General features: G+C 36.8%; 1 protein-coding gene across 1 annotated transcript in view; it reads right to left on the reverse strand.

Moving 5' to 3' along the window:
- Window positions 1-2,511: 2,511 nt before the first annotated feature.
- Window positions 2,512-17,922, reverse strand: part of LOC148848763 (general transcription and DNA repair factor IIH helicase/translocase subunit XPB1) — a 45,462-nt gene continuing 30,051 nt past the window's right edge. Inside the window, exons 13-20 of the mRNA XM_088949910.1 lie at window positions 10,972-11,135; window positions 10,808-10,880; window positions 10,167-10,280; window positions 7,739-7,819; window positions 7,572-7,631; window positions 3,822-3,905; window positions 3,602-3,744; window positions 2,512-3,157 (exon numbers count right to left, since the gene is read on the reverse strand). Of these exons, the coding sequence (XP_088806036.1) occupies window positions 3,061-3,157; window positions 3,602-3,744; window positions 3,822-3,905; window positions 7,572-7,631; window positions 7,739-7,819; window positions 10,167-10,280; window positions 10,808-10,880; window positions 10,972-11,135 (816 nt within the window). The 3' untranslated portion in view covers window positions 2,512-3,060. The remainder of the gene's footprint in view (window positions 3,158-3,601; window positions 3,745-3,821; window positions 3,906-7,571; window positions 7,632-7,738; window positions 7,820-10,166; window positions 10,281-10,807; window positions 10,881-10,971; window positions 11,136-17,922) is intronic.

A 17,922-nucleotide genomic window follows, 5' to 3' on the forward strand; every position in this document is an offset into this window, starting at 1 on the left:
ATTCTCCTTCAACCTTAACCAACAAATTACACCTTAAATTTGTCTTTAACACTCAAACAAGATCCCGATATTGTAGAAAGCCTACATTTGGTGGGGAAAATCATTGATCATGCATATATAAAACACAATTAAGTTTTGATTCTTTCCAAAAACCTCACTAATGAAATAATCATTGATTCTGATTTCCATATTCTCTCGTCCCTTTTATGAGACTATTTCACATTCTCTAATCCTTCATCCTCCTATAATCAATTCCTTCTCCAAAACTTAATTCATTAACTTGTATGGGCACACCTCTTGGTAAAAGTTCCACTGCAATAGGTACCAGAATACCAAAAAGTCCCTTCCCCCCACTGCCCTACCCCAATATGCAAAAACCCTTGGGTAAATTAATTGAAATTGTTTCTAAATAACCAGCTACAAAACATTGATAACTATGATATTAGAGGTAAGAAGGTCAATATCACATTCCTTGTTCTTGTTGCCGTCACCTATGCTACCCAGATAATAAAGATATTCCAAGATATTGTAGGTTGGAAGTCTATTTATTACAAGTCAACATTAAACATAGGAGCTGATGGAATCGTACATAACATTTTAAATGCATTTACTTCTTCAAACTGTCTTTCAGATGGATTCATTCGGTCACAATGAGTCGTTATGCAAACAACAAACTGTCTTTCAGATGGCATTATTAGTTTCACGTTTCAGAAAGAAGCACACAACCTGGAAAGAAGAAAAACCTAAACCTGTACGAACTACAAGTCTACAGGTTGTTAACATCTAATATACTTTTTACTCAAAATAGAGGAACAAAATGAAAAAAGACAGAGGAATGCAAAGGAGAAAGCAAGAGAGTGCAGGTTTGTACCTCTGTGAAAAACTAAAGTTGTCCTTAAGAGTTCCTCCATGTTTAGACTAACAGAGGAGCATTCATCGAAGAAGACAATGCATAATGGTGGCAAAGCATCAACGACAAAAAGAAGAGAGAAGACTCTCCCTGATATTTGCATGCAGCATCGACAACAATAGACGTCTCCCAAGATGATAGTAGTTATGCAATGAAAAATGGTTTTAAACCATTTATCCTCAACTTACAGGAGCGCAAGAGAGTGAGAGAGGGGAGGAGAGAAGGTAAAGAATAAAGGAAGAGGAGAAAGAGCGGGAGAAATCAATGGAACTTTTACATCTGTACATATTACTCTTTCCAAACTGAGCCTTAAGTGTGGGAAATTTGTGGCATGCCCAAAATCAAAGTGTAGCCAGGAAATAAGCCCAACTACATGCTTATTCCTAAAAATAAGCACTTATTCAAAGATGCCCACAAATAAGTGCTTACCCCCATTTGAAATAAATGCTTATGCACCAAACACTCATAACACTTATTATAATAAAAACTTGTTCTTAAACACTTATTTATCAATAAGCACAGGGGATAAGATCTCCATTGCTTTCTCAAGATATCATAATTCACCTTTACAAAATCAAACGCTTATTAATATTTTTTACATAAAAGTCGCATGCCCGAAATCAAGCGTGGCCAGTGAAATAAGCCCGAATAAGTGCTTATTGCTAAAAATAATCACTTATTCAAGATGCCCACAAATAAATGTTTACCCCTATTCAAAATAAATGCTTTTTCACCCAACACTCAGAACACTTGTTATAATAAGAATTTATTTTTAAACATTTATTTATCAAATAAGCACTCCCGAACAGGGGCTAAGATATTCATTGCTTTCAAGACATCAGAATTCAATTTTACAAAATGCCACCTAAACGTCCATAATAACATTATTAGCTTGTGGAAGTGAGCAAATGGATAGATTCTATCCGAAACCAAATGAAACTGACCTCTACCAATCTATCTGGTTCCAAATTCTTGAATTCAACCCCGCCCAGGCCAATTCCAGGGCCCAAGGGCTTATCTTACCAAACTGACCTGAATAATCAGCATTAATTGAACAAGATGAGACCAGCCTCGGAACTGAATTTGTATTGAAATAAATCCAAAAATACTGAGGATGTAAAAATTTGAACCAAGCACTCATCATTACAAATATTATGGTCTCACTTGACCATTGAGCCACTTAGGTGATTTGGTCATTTTTTCTTCAATTTAATATTTGATGTATACAATGAGTAATGCAAAAAATAATGCTTACAAAATTTAAATTATTATGATTCTAAATTATTATTCCAAATTTAAGTTTTCGGAGATTTTTTTTCTTGAGGGGAAGGGGGTAAAAAAAGAAAATGTTCCACAGCTGGATCCTAGAATCGTTAAGGTCAAAATTAACCCTTGAACCAATCTTGACAAGGTATATTCTGGTTACAAAAACCCAAAAACAACCCTTCTACCTTGGAACCAAACCAAGCTCACCCCTATTAACCTATAAAGGGGGGCTTATGTTTGAAACAGGGAAACAGATTTGACAAACATCATCTACAAAACCCTTCAGATAAGACAAAAACGATTCAACCAGGAGCAGTTGCACTAGTAAGACTCTGTTCAATAAAATAGCCAGCACTTCTATCATTACATTTCATTTCATTGTCTTTCTCAGGTATTATAACCAGAAAGGATACTGAACAGATTGAAAATTCGCTCTTACATGCAATTCCTATTTAAGTGGCATCAACGAATTAAAAAGCTCGTTTTAGCAGTGTTTCTACTCGTTTCTGTTTCAGACCATTGGCGTTCACATTCACAATCTTGGCTGCTTCGACTATACCCCTTCTCCCAGTGTCAGAAGTAACTTTTCTATATTATCATGCCATTTCTTTAATCCCGTGTATGTTTCCAACTCTAACCACTTCATTAATTTACAAGGTTTTGAACCTGCATTTTTGAAGTTCAAAAAAGGCACAGTACAAAAACTTAGCAGCACCTGGATGTTGAATGTCACTCAGACGCTTAACCCATATTCCTCTACTCAAAAATCCAATTGATGGCAGAAATCTTTGTAGATAGCATATGAGGAATGTGTAGCGGAATCGGTTGTACTAAACCACAGATGAAGATACGCAACCAAGAACCAGATAAGCAGTGGAGATGTTTCAACCAAAGCGCTTCTTAAACAAGAAATGTCTCTTGGAAGGATCCTTGGGCTTACTCTTAATCTGGCCCTGCCCAGGATGCTTGCTCCGTCCAGTGCTGCAGAATAAGATTAAAAGTGTTACGCAAGGAAATGAAAGGCACAAAATTGAAGGATGCTTGCTCTACCTGCTTTAGATAAGACTAGTTATTTTACATGCTCCTTTTACATGGAAACATTTTTTGACTCAGAAAAAACCTTCTATTAATGCTTTAAAAGATGATACATAAAGTCCATTGAGGGGTAGATGAGACATGAAAACATTGTTTTCCTTGCCAGTCACATAAAACTTAATTAGTAATTGGCTGGAAAATAAAATATTTTTTCCCTGTAAAATGCAAGGACCTGATAGATATATTTCAGACAGAAAATGTAGATCCATTTTATGGATAAACAATTGAAGCCTAAGCATACGAGAAGGGGAATGAAAAGCAATTTTTTTTTCTTAGGTAGAAATAAAGTAAGCACATTCGTACAAGAAAAGATTAATGGAATAAACATACTTATATTCCATGTAAACCATCCCACTAGCTCCAGACATTGCACTCATTGATCCAACGGAACGACGGGCTTTCTGAAGGGCGATATCATCTGCATCTTCTTCTAATTGCTCTAAACCAACAACATCATCACCAGCACTCAACACCTGCCATACAAACATTTCAATGACTGCTGATTCAACAAACAAATCATCTGGGGTAAACAATATGGCAAGAGGTAAACCTTCCCAAGAAGTGCCAATTGCTCATCCAAACGGTGAAAGCTCAACATATCTCCTGAATCAGGAGGTGGCAAGCTTGTAATGATCTATCAAAAGTTTCAGTTAGTCAATATAACCCTATCCTATCAGGAAGAATCAATAGGATTAAAGATAGAGAAGCTATGTTGAAATCTCAATCTAAACTAAAACAATTAACTGCAAATTTGAAAAGTAGTTGCTCTTCATAACACCCACATGTTGCATATGCATAATTTACATTTTAGATAAAGTGTTCTAAAACTGTCATTGACCTGAATAGTCAAACAAGCGAACTTGAAACCTAAAGTTCTTAATGGTTTTGACTGATCATAATTAGAGAACTGCCCAGTTGGACCACTGAATTGTTGATCCAGACGGTTGTCAGATTTGATGTCTGGATCAGATTCAAAGCATTGTGTTATAAATAATTTTTTTATTGGTTATCTCACTATACATCATAGGAATAGAGTGTAAGGGACAATTCGAAGGAGCAATGTAATAGGGAAGAACATGAACCACGGGAAACTTCTTTTAAAACTCAATAAAAAATGTCTCCAGAAGATATAGGATTCTAAAAACAAATAGAAAGCATCATATAGATCCCACTCAAACAAGTAACCAAAAAGACGATTTTCCCAAGCCCCATGTACCTAAAGCAACCACCAAAGATTTCAAATAGAAAATATGAACTATCCTAACTTCACCTCCACCTTGACTACAAAACTTGAATTGATAAGTAAGAAATAACTTGAAGATTTTATCCAATTGACACACAAAAACAATCAATAGGATTTCTTCTTCCTAGGACCAAAACAAGGGCTCAACTCTTATGGTTTGTATGTTTTGTTTCCTTTCTTATTTTTCTTCTCATAAATATGTTGATTTTCTATCTTTCGATATGGGGTTTATACTTATTTCTTGAGGATGATGGTAATTATTAGTGAAAGATTACTGCTTATTACTATGAAACCTGAGGGACTACCCTAGGATTTATACTTCTTTATTTTAAAAAACTCATCACCTAGGCAATGCCTAGGCACCCACCTAGGTGACTAAGTGACAAGGCACTCCCATATCGCCTGGCTTTGCCATGGTGCCGTACCTTGAAAACTGTGATGGCTAGATAACCTTTCTAGATTAAGTTGATGCCTTTGGTTGGACAGGTGCGTGATTTTGATGTGAGAAATAAAGAAGCTTGATTTTAAGATACAACTTTAAGGAAGTCAGCCAGGAAATCATAATTGAACAATGTTCATTAGAAAATTGTATGTGATTTATCCTTATGGAGAAATCATGTTGTCTTAGAAGCTCATGTGTATTGGGAAAAAAGAAATGTAAGATCTTGAAAAGTATCAAGAAGAAACAGTTCTAAGTTGGCTCACAAAAGTCAAAATTAAAGGGGACACATCTTCTCTTATTTGATTATCAACCAGAGACTGGAAAATGTGGTAACTGGTGAGGTCAAATAAAAAACACATTAAACATGAGAATCTTCTTTTTCTGTTCATGGTGAGAAGGCTAAAGAAATATTTCGGTTAAGTCTAAACAAATTTAGGGACCATTTGGTTTCTTGGAATAGGTGCCTGGAATCAGAATCAGAATGGTCCATGCTGATTCCAACTGTTTGTTTGGCAGAAATGGGATTCCAATTCCCATTCTTGGGGGAATGGCCATTCTAGAGTCTGTCAAGTAAAGAACTCATGAAAAAAAAAACCCAAACCCTAATATTAATTAAATAATAAAATATTAATAATAATAACAAACAAGGATATTAATTGTTTAATATAATAATAATAATAAATTATAAATAAAAATAAATACAACATACTTCAAGTAATAATAAAAAATAATAATTCAAGTAATAATATCATAATAATAAAACCAGAATATATTAATAAATAAAATATTAATAAGATAATAGTACCATCATAAAATATTAATATAATATAATTCATGTAATAATAAAATACTAACACATTAATTATTAAATATTAATAAATTAATTTTAAAATAATAAACAAAAAATAATAGAATATTAATAAATTAATAATAAAATTAAAATATATTAATATATTAATGATAAATACCAAGATATTCGTTATTAAATATTAATAAAATAATAATAACAAAGTACTAATAAAATAATAGTTATATATTCATAAAATTTTATTGAAGTAATAACAAAATAATATATAGACTAATACAAAATTTAAAATTTTCAGTTGATTATCATTCCAACTCCAGATGAACCAAACAGCTACAATTGGAATCCGATTAGTCCTGTCTGCAAACCAAATGGACCCTGAAATCATAGGGGCTGTTCACCAATGTGAATGGTTTTGTTTGCTAAAACAAATGCAATTACCATGTCAGCAAAAACAAAATATTTCTGCTGATGTTGTAGTTGTTTTGTTTTAGAAAACAAAACATATACATTGGTGAACACCCCCTTAGCTGATAGCAACAACATATGATGAATTTGATCAAACAAACCCTGAGCTCTTTGAAGAATAAAAATTATATAACACACACACACACACACACACATTGCGTTGGCTGTAGCAATTCAAGCATGATCCCCACTATGTCATTGCTATGAAGATTCAATCTTCAATTCCACTTTATATGGAATGTCAATGAATGATACAGCTACCACAGTTCCTGCACAGGAACATGTGCGACATGGGTCCATTTGATTGTGCTCAGCTTCAGCGCAAAGATTACAAACACCAACCTTATGTGGTACAAGTACCAAAGGTTCATTTCTACCACTAACAAATATGCTAAGATAAGGAGAAGAGAAAGAGAGAGCACTACATGTATGGTTTTGGAATCACTACAGAAGAATAGGCAGGCCTTTGGCTTGTTAGAGATTCCAAAGAAAAGTAAGAAGGCAAAACACACACACTAATTAAAGAAAAATTTCTTTTCAAACAAGGATGGATGATGAAAAGCTTACAAGTTCTCTTTTACTTGCAGCGGAAGGTCTAAAACTACTGCCCAACCATCATATTTTACTTTCACTTGACAAAGCTCTGGTCTTCATTTGATTTACCAGTTTTCTCACCAAATTCGGATTAGCTGAAGCAATGGCTATTCAGCGAGCTGTGGAACCAATAATAGCACCCCACACCATTGATAAAACACATGGAGCCCACAGTGAGAAGTTGAATGGTTGTGGGTCCCATGTATTTTATTATTGGCATGGAGCACTACCATTGGTTCCACAGCCTGCTGAATAGCTATTGCATTCAGATAATCCTTTCTCATCACCAAGGGTAAGTTGTTTGGTCATTTTTAATCAATTAATTGCTTGGGCAATTTTCTCTCTTTTGAGTTCTTGTCTGGTTATAAGTATAGACCATATAACTTCACTGACCAATTCATCAGTCTGACTACAGTAAGACATACTGAGGTAGAAAGGGATGTCTTCTCAGTCATTTCATTACATAGCTGTTAAGCTGAATAGTATCAGTCAATGCCCATTGTCCATCTGACTAGAGGGATGTCGGTTGGCCAACAGAAGACCTGATTTTGCTAATTTTGTAAAGGATCGCCAAGTACTCTATACTTGGCAAAAACTTAAAAGTCCAATAGTAAAAAAATCTCAGAATAGCCATTGTTAAAAGCATATTTGAAAAAGGAGCTGCTAGTTAGTCCTAAGCTTGCAAAATCATATTTGTAGCATTCCATTTCTAAGTTCCACGCAATAACTATATCCTAGAATTTTGTACCTTGAAGCTGTAACCCTGGTCAATCAAAAATTGTTGCCTCTTAGTAGAGTAGTACATCTCCTGCAACAAAAATCACAAGCATAATTAAAAATATATATTTTAAACTGTAAAGTTCTTTTTTAGCTCTACAACCTATCAAGTGCTAGTAAGATGATATTTAAACTTACCTGTGTATCTGTAGATACTAAAGAATAGAAAAAAGCATTATATTCTTCTTTACCACCCGCCAATCTATCCTGAAGCCGACCCTGTCAGAACAGTGATAGATGTCAGAAGTCAAATACCATAATTTAAAACAACCATTATCCAAAAAAAAAATCCAAGAAACAGATTCATATAATAGTTTTGAGACTAACAAGAAGAGTCCTCGGATTATTTTTGGTCTCAAAGGAAAGCCATTACTCATTCATCCTCTTGATGCCTGCTCCTAGGGGTGTTCATTGTACGGTTCAAACCATAAACTGAACCGAACCAAACCGAAAATTTGTGGTTTGGTTTGGTTTCAAAGTTTTGAAAAATACAGTTTACAGTTTCAGTTTGGTTTATTATATTTTATAAACCAAACCAAACTGTATACCATATTAATATAATATATTATATATAATTATATATAATACATATTTAAATATATAAATATGTAATAAAAGTATTTATTTTATAAAAAGATAATAAGATTAATAACTAAAGGCCTATTTTTAATTTTAAGTTTTAACTTTAACTTTTAATTAATAATCGAATTATTTCTCTCTTTCTCTCTTCTCTTTGATGCCCTAGCCCCTTTCTCACTTTTCTTTTTCATTTTCATTCTCAACTGAAATCCTCTGTACACAACCCTCCATCACCGTCCACTCTCTCTCTCTCTCCTTTACTCTCTATCATCTTTCCATTATCTCTCTCAACTCTAACAAAAAGCCCTAACCCAGGTAACCCTCTTCCTCTGAACTTTTCTCAACTGAACCATATCCGTACCAGTCCCCACCATTGTCACCGATTCGCCGTCGGCTGCTCTATTTTGGCTGGCTGAAATCTTTCTCTCACTATCATCTTTTCATATCCTCTCTTTTATTCTTTGAAAAAGAAAAGCCTAACCCTTTCTCTCTATCTCTGATCTGTGTTCAACTGTAAAGACAGAGGAACTGAAAATACAGGAACAAGAACTCGAATTTGGACTTGGAAGACAGGTAAAATCTCAACCATTTTCAGAATTTTTGGACAAAAAAATAGGATTTATTTATTTGTTAATTATATGTTTATATATGCATTTTTTAGCTGTAGAATGCTCAAATATATGTTTTACATGAGAATGCTTTTATTCATATTCTGATTTTTTACTACATTTATTTAATTGATTATTTTACATTGTTCTTAAGTTTATTTGGTTTATACATTGTATATATTTAAATTGTAAACAATAAACTGATAAATTTTTTTTGTTGTAAATCTATTTATTAACAGATTTATATATAAAATATGCCCCATTGTTTTTTGTTCAAATGTTCATAATTTCATATCTTATTTGTTTATTAACAGATTTACACACTTGTTTGGGTCAAATTAAATATGAAGAAAAAAATATGATCTATTACTTAATGAATTCTATAATGGTTTTCATATGTTATTTGTTTTACATTTAATAATATAGATCCACACTAATTCCATAATGGTTAAGATGTCATGGATTGACCAGTATACATTTATTTAGTTTTCCTTTTACATAGGATATTATTTTAATATTTTCTATACTGGTCCAAGTAAATCATAAAAGGGTCCAAAGTCCCCAAGCCGTAATAAAACGGTTTGGTTTGGTCGGAGACTGTAATTTACTAGTTTGGTCTGTGATATTCTCCAAACCAGACTGTGAACACCCCCTACCTGCTCCTTAGACGAAATTGAAATCACACCCTCCTCCCATAAATGAGAGAGAGAGAGAGAGAGAGAGAGAGAGTTGTTTCCAGCTATTACACTGGATACCTATACATGCCTAGCCTAGCTTATCAGTGCCACACATGATGAATACCTGATATTACATGAACATTTCTGTGGTACACTTCATAGCATTAACAATATTAAGGTATATAACGCTGTATGTTATAGCAAATTAATTTGGTCATGTATAAAGATGGCAAATGACTGCACTAACAAGGATGAATGAATTGGTACAAGTTGAATGCTCTAAAAGAGCAAGGGGAAGAGCAATGAACCCTGTGGTGGTAAAAAAATGATTTAAAGACTTACAAGCATGTTAAATGGGATACCTCATACCTGCATCCAGGATCTTTGGAAATGGAATCATATCCCTGTGTAAGTGTCCACATCCAAACATCATGGATTTCCAGATTTCACATATAGAGATTTGGGTTTTAGAAATTATTTGCACACTGAATGAAACATTTTATAGGTTACAACATACTTCAAAAGTCATCGTTTTGAGAAAACACAGCAGCTTCAAGTATACATCTTTTTGGTAAGTATACAACAATTTCATTGAGCACCTTTCCAGATTAGAACAGTTGGCTCCAAAACAGACCCACCGGTGCACATTGAAGAAACTAACATAATGGAACTTTATGAAAGAAAATGGATACCAGAACCAACCTTTGCCCTAAGAATACGACCCAATCTTTGGGCTTCTTGTCGCCGTGAACCAGCATGAGATGAGATCTGGATTATGACATTTGCCTCAGGGATATCTATTGAGTTGTCACCTACCTGCAATAAACAAGATTATAAAAAAGAAGGTTAAAAATATCAGCTACTAGAAACAGATAAAGGAAATATTCTACTATATTTGATGTTTAGATGATTGGCAATATACCAATTAAGTTCTTGGTCGCTTGGAGAAAAGGATGCATAACGAGTGGTAGAAACAATTCCTTAGAAACCAATCAAAGCCTCAATAAACAATTAAGCCACACCCAATGAGAACACAATTTCAACTTTCAGAAAAAACAAAGTTACATGTTCTTCTATAAACAGTTATATATTTTTTACTAGGCCCAAATGCCAACAATGACCATATCCAAGTAATGCTTTCAAAGCAAGTAATTTCATCAGTATATTATCATTTGGTAAGCGATCAACATGTACAACATAAAACCAATGAAGGCAAGCCAATTTCATTTCATTTTTCTATGCTAATTATGAAAACTTATGTAAGCTCTCATAAATAAAAACTTAAACAGATTTCACTTAAATAAATCATGCTGGACAATTTTTCCAGGTTTTGAGGTTAGTACCTTTGAAAGAAAAACAGTGTTTACATCTGGACTATGCTTGAAAGCATATAGAATTCTTGTCCTTTCATTATGGCTGAACAGAAACTCCCAGTTAGTAAAACAAATGGCATAAAAAATTTAAATAAACCTGAAAGGAAAATAACTTGATTTGGTTTAAGGACAACCTGGTAGCACCATAGATCATGGGCTTCCGAAGCTTCATTGCATACTCAGTCAGTGCAAAGAGATTATCAGCAAAAACAATGATCTTATCACCACGCTGCTCCTCATGGAACCTTATCAGAAACTCACAAGCCCTGAACTTGTTTGGGTTCATAACATAAAGGGCCTATGAATACAACAGCCATTTGAAATTAAGAGTGAATTTCAAATGTATTGAAATGGATACAGAAAACAACCTATATAAAGAGATAAAATTAATTGATGGTAATAGCATTTCTAATTCACTAGGATAGAGAACAAGGGAAGCATGCACAAAACAACATGATTCTTCATTCCTTCTATAAACTCAATCAACAGATTTAATCTTAAAACCAGGCTATATCAGGAGAGTGCGCCTAGGTGCAACAGTTGGGTCTCCATTTCGACCTGGGTGACCAGGGTTAAAATCTTGGAAACAGCCTCTTTGTGTACCTCTAGGGTTAAGGCTCTGTAAATCTGTCCCTCCCTAGACCCCGCATTGGCAGGAGCCTCGTGCACTAGACTCTCCTTTTTTAGTAGGAGGTAACATTTTTTTATCAATAACAGAAATTTTCATTAAATCAGTATGAACAATGAATACATTAAAGAGGAAATGTAAACTTTCTTAACTTTCCTAAAAACACTTAGGAGATTACAATTGAGCCCAAAATAGTTTACTTCTGCCCACCCCTTATTTTGCTAAACATCAGCGAAGGCATTAGCAATTCTTTTAACCCAACTAAGTCTCGCATCCATATTTCGTGTCAGCCACTTGAATTTCTTTCTTTCAATACTGTGATTCCAAAGTCCAGCTTCTTCCTTTTGCAGACATTCCACTACCAGCTTTAAATGAGCTTCTATAATCAGCTTACTTAAGTTCATATCCTTTGCCTTTTGCACTCCCCCCATAACAGCCATTATCTCAGCCCTTAAAGAGTCCCCTATACCAATTGTGCCTGAGACTAAACCAATAATTCTGCTGCCTTCACCATTTCTAAGAACATCTCCAATGCTAGAAGGGCCTGGGTTACCTGCACTACTCCCATCAAATTAAGCTTAATGTAGTCAATAGCTGGTAGAGACAATAAGGGGATTGTAGTATACTTATGACAGTCTGAACCAGCCACTTCCTTCCAATTTTTCATAAAGTCACCTGTTGAGAAATCAGCAAAGAGCTCCAAAGATTTCACCCATTGAATTGAACCACTCTAATTATGATGGTTTCTATGATTGCCTCCTTGCTTCTTTCCTTATCTGAAAATTTCTTGAATTCCTTCCTTCCCATATGGTCCAGCTCAAAGCAGCCATTAAGCATTTGCGCATTACTATTCCCCCTTTTCTTTGGCCAACTAAATAAATTAGAAGAAAACAAGCTTTGGAGAATCCACCTACACCCAAACAACGAGAAAAACCATTCCCAAATATAGGTTATAAAGGGGCAACAGATTAACTAGTGAAACCAAGTTTCTCCATTAGCCTTGCAAAGAACACACCAATGCGAGGGAAAAACACCAATTAGGTCTTTTTCTTTATCACAAGTATTTATTCTTTCCAAGAAGACTTCCTACCAAAAACCTCCAATTCATGGAGGGATATGCTTGCTCCAAACCTCCTTTATAGGGAAAATTTGCCCAGACTATCAAAGGGTTGAATTAACGCCTTGAAGAACAAGGCACAGGAAAAGGTACCAATGGAGAGGGTCCAAATGCAGCTGTCAATTTTAGAGGGACTCAAGAAAATCCTTTCAAGGATATGAAGCAAAGCAAAAACACAATTTAATTTTGAGTCCCTTACACCTCTTCTCAAACCCAAGTCCTAATCAAAACCATTTCTTGAACTAGATGAGACAAGTAGAGACAAACTCATCTTTATACCTTGAAAGGGCCAACAAGGAGGGAAATTTACTTTTCAAAGGTTCCCCACCCAAACATGTTCTCAAAATTTTATAAGGTTTCCAAAACACAGAACATACATAACAAAAGTAGGCAAGAAGGCAAAATAGCATGGATGGACTCACTTCCAAGGGGAAGCTCTTGTACCCTAGTTAGTAAACCAACATCCCATCCATTTTCCACAAGCCCATGAATGCTTACCACTACCACAGCCCAAGGTTTATCTTTATCCACAAGTAGTCTCTAAAGCCACTAACCACTTCCCGTCTAACTCTATGGTCCTTTTTCTCCTCCCCTAGCTCCCACAAAAAATCCCTCATCAACTTTTCCAATTTCCTTTCCACAAATACGGACATGTAATAAACAAGCAAATTAGCTATAGTGGATCTTATTAAAGTAATCCTACCTCCTAATGACAAATAACTTTTTTATTAATAACTGCATTTCATTAAAGAGGGTACAAAAGTTACAAAGAGGGGGAGAGGTAAACACTCTTAACTCTCCCCAAACAAATGTACACACTTACAAAACAGCCCACAATATATGGTTTGTTCCCAGCAATTAGCATCTCTTTTTGTCCACTTCAAGATAACTTCCATTCCTTGCGTCAGGCACTTGAACTTCCTATTCTTGTTAGTATAGTCCCACCAACCCATCTCCTCTTTCTGAAGCCAATTGATAACCAATGTTTTAAAATGCGGAGGCATGATGCAAGGCATTCCACTACCTAGAGGCGCGAGGCGTAGTTCAGAACGTAAGAGGCATAAGCCTCCCGAACACAAAGAGGCGTAAGCCTCCTTAAGGTGTGCATGAGGTGCATGAGGTGTACGCCTCTTGAAAAAAGCGTATGAGGCATACGCCTCTTTCACCTGAGGCGCATGCCTCAGAGGTGTTAGCGCCTCTAGCATGCGCCTTATAGGGCATTTTGGGGGCATCGCCTCCAGGCGTACGCCTCCCATGCCTTTTAAAACACTACTGATAACCAATTCTGAGTCACCTTCAATTAATAATTTGTACTTGAAAGAAGAAAAAGAACTGTTTACTGTATTACAGGTTTGAAGAGAAGAAAAGAGAGAGAGAGAGAGAGAGAGAGAGAGAGAAAGAGTGAAGAGAGGAGAAAAGAAAGAAGGGGTTCAATGGTAAATGTTCTGCTGCCCCATACACTCCTTTATTTATAGCTTTTAGGATCCTTACAAGAATAGGAAATAAACAACAAATAGGAACAATAAGGCCAAGCAGCCCAACTAAAAAGAAATTAGAAACTTATAATAATAGAAATTCAAAACTACTAAAAAGAAATTAGAAACTACTAATAAAAGAAATTAGAAACAACTAGGTGTGAGACGGTGACACGTGGACATGACTCAGCACAAGTAAAAGCTCAGCACAACGGCCTGACCGTGACTAAGTAACGAGCCCGCAGGGCAGCTCGCTACGGCGCGAGCTCGAGGACCCCCGATGTACTGAAAGGGAATACTCCAAGATAAGTCTATCCAAGCTCGCTCCAATACTTGGGCAGAAAAACTGCCTCAAAAGGAATCACCTCGAAGTACAGTTGGGAGCTCGCTACAAGATAGCTCGCGACAAAATAGCTCACTACAAGGCAGCTCGCTACGGGATAGCTTGCTACAAGGCAACTCGTTGCTAAGCAACGCGACGTTTTCAGGAAGCTTCTATCTGACAAGACTGTACCCGTCAGACTGCGCCACGTCTCCTGACTGGCGACGCAACCCCTGCCAGCCCGACAGACTGCACCCACGTCTCTCGACAGATGGTGGCGTATCTGTCCTTCCGAGACGTGTCACTCATCCGATTGGATAGTACTCTGCAACGGTCACCTGCGCAGCCCTGGCAGATAACAGCTACGACAAAGGTCCAATGGCAGTTACACCCAATTTGACAAGAACGCTCATATTTAAGAGCCCCATGGTCGAAGGGGAAAGGTATCTTATATCTTACATCTTAAACACCTAAAATATATCTGAACTCTCTCTCGAGCTAATCTTGAACACTCAATGATCTAGCGCGACCTGCACTCTTAGCCTTCTTTGCACTCTTTATTGCTTTCTCCAGCATTCTAACTTAAGCATCGGAGTATTCCCACCAGGCAAGCCCCCTAGGAATCCTTCACTATCTTCTTCTCAGGCACCGTCCGTCGCCAGGTAGGAGCCAGTCAGCTGCCAGCTAGGAGTGCTCGGATTGCACAACATCAGGTATGAAACCACACACACTAGAGCCTGAGTGTGGGTATGGAACCCCACACTCGTAGCTAACCAACTATTTCTTCACTCCCCCTCAAGTTGGGAGTAGATATTTGTCATGCCCAACTTGCGTAGATCTGTCTCCAATTTGCCTTTCGTGACTGCTTTGGTGAAGAGATCAACTAACTGCATGTCTGAGGCAATGTAAGGAAGGCATACTTCTTGAGATGTGACTCGCTCTCGAATAAAATGTCTGTCAACCTCGATATGCTTAGTCCTGTCATGTTGTATTGGGTTGTGGGGCAATATCAATTGCAGCTTGATTATCACAATACAGAATCAAAGCCTTCTCATAATCAACCTCCAACTCATTAAGCAAAGATCTCAGCCATAACACTTCTACAACACCATTGGCCATGGATCTGTATTTCGCTTCTGCACTGGAGCGAACAACAACATTTTGTTTCTTGCTTCTCCAGGAAACAAGATTCCCCCCCCCCCAAATGCACAATTTCCAGAGGTGGACCTCCTATAGTCAACACATCCAGCCCAATCCGCATTTGTATACACTTCTATTCTTGAAGTAGGCAAGGATCCTTTCTACTACAAGGAGATGGGTGGTCCTAAGAGAATGCATGTATTGACTGACAATACTGGCGGCATAAGAAATATCCAATCGGGTTAGATAAAGATAAAGAAGTTTCCCAACCAACCTTTGGTACATAGCCCTGTCCTTAAGGAGTTCTCCACTTTCTGCAATTATCTTAAGGTTAGGCTCAATGGGAGTATCAACGGGTTTCACTCCTAACTTGCTAGTTTCTTCCAATAAGTCCAAAACATACTTCCTTTGGGAGATAAAAATGCCATGCTTAGATCGAGCTACCTCAATTCCTAGGAATTAGTGTAACTTTCTTAGGTCTTTTCACTTCAAATTCCTTGTGAAGGAACTGTTTAAGGGTTTCGATTTCACTAGTGTCACTTCCTGTTATCACAATGTCATCTACATAGACTGCAAGTAGAGTCAGGGAATGACCTATCTTCTTAAAGAAGAGGGTGTGATCTAACTGAGCTTGTATGTATCTGAATTTGTCCAAAGCTAGTCTAAACCTATCAAACCAAGCTCTCAAGGATTGTTTCAGCGCATGCAAGGCCTTCTTCAAAAGGCAAACTTTCTTTCCTGCTTTTGTACTATAAAAACCAAGGGTAACTCCATGTATACTTCCTCTTGCAAGTCTCCGTTGAGGAAGGAATTCTTAACATCCAACTGAAATAGTGGCCATGAGAAGTTGCAGCAATGGATAAAAGAACTCTGATAGTGTTCATTTTTGCAACAGGTGCAAAGGTTTTTGTATAGTCTATGCCATAAGTTTATGTGAATCCCTTTGCAACCAATCTGGCCTTATACCTCTCTACAGTACCATCAGCATTATATTTCACAGTAAACACCCATCGGCATCCATTCTTCCCTTCAGTATAGTTAACTATTCCCATGTGTTGTTCTTACAAGAGCACCCATCTCTACTTGCACTGCTTCCTTCCATTCAGGTATCAAAAGAGCTTCTTGCACTTTTCTAGGTATAGGAATAGAAGAAATAGATGCCAAATAAGACCTATAGGATTCTGAGAGACAATTATAGGAAAGGAACTTGGAGATGCAATGGGCAATGAATGAGGTGCAACGGTGTTCCCTTTACGAATAGTAATTGGAAGATCAAGGTCATCTATCGGTGAAGGCTAAACCTCTGTAACAGTGGGAGCAGTAGTAGTGTTTGGATTTGGAGCTGTAGAAGATGTTGGAACTGGCCTGGATTGTTGTTGAGTACAATAATCAACCTACCTCCACTTTGTGTGATACACCCTCAACTCCCTGGATTTTTGACAACCTTCTTCGCAACTCCTCCCCAGTAATCGAGACAGGTAAAGGAACTCTTGGAGCTGGAACTGAAATCCCCTCCTCACTATTCTCCCCCTGAGGAGAAGCCTTATGCTAGTAGGGCATATCCTCAAAAAATGTGACATCCATGGGCACAAAGCGCTTCCCTGAAACTGGCTTATAACAGCAATATCCCTTTTGATTTTGTGCATACCCAAGGAAAACACACTTAGTGGCTTTGGAATCAAACTTGGAGCAATGAGGTCCAGGGATTTGAACAAAACAAGTACGCCCAAAAGTATTGAGGGGAATAGTGAATAGGTCCTTATTGGATATAGAAGACTGAACGGGGTTTGCATGTTTAGTACCCGTGAAGGAACCCTATTAATGAGGTATATGGCTGTACGGATTGCATCTCCCCAAAAGCATATGGGAACATTGGAGTTGAACATGATACTTCTGGCTATCTCGAAAATATGCTTGTTTTTTTCTCTCAGCAACCCCATTTTGCTGAGGTGTGTGAAGACAGGTGCTCTGATGAATGATCCCATGAGCAAGGAGATAGGATGCCAAGGGTTTTGCAAAGTATTCCTTGGCATTATCAGATCTAAGAATCTTGATCTTGGTTTCAAATTGAGTTAGGATCATCTAATGAAAAGCTTGGGTCAAAGAGGGGACCTCATCTTGAGAGTGCATAAGATAGACCCATGAAAAACGAGTATAGTCATCAAAATATAATAAGAAATATCTGTACCACCCCCATGGTGAGAGTATAGTAGGGCCCCCAAACATCGGTATGCACAATCTCAAAGGAAGGTTGCTTCTTTTATTACTTAAAGCATAAGATGACCTACTATGTTTTGCAAGTTCACAACTTTCAAATTTTAACCCAAACACTTCTACTGACTCAAACAAGTTTGGAAAAACTCTTGAAAGACCCAAAAGATAAATGACCTAAGCAATTGTGTC

This window comes from Nelumbo lutea, chromosome 6 (genome assembly GCF_056320005.1).
Source record: "Nelumbo lutea isolate HS-2025 chromosome 6, American lotus-T2T, whole genome shotgun sequence".
NCBI classification, from domain to species: domain Eukaryota; kingdom Viridiplantae; phylum Streptophyta; class Magnoliopsida; order Proteales; family Nelumbonaceae; genus Nelumbo; species Nelumbo lutea.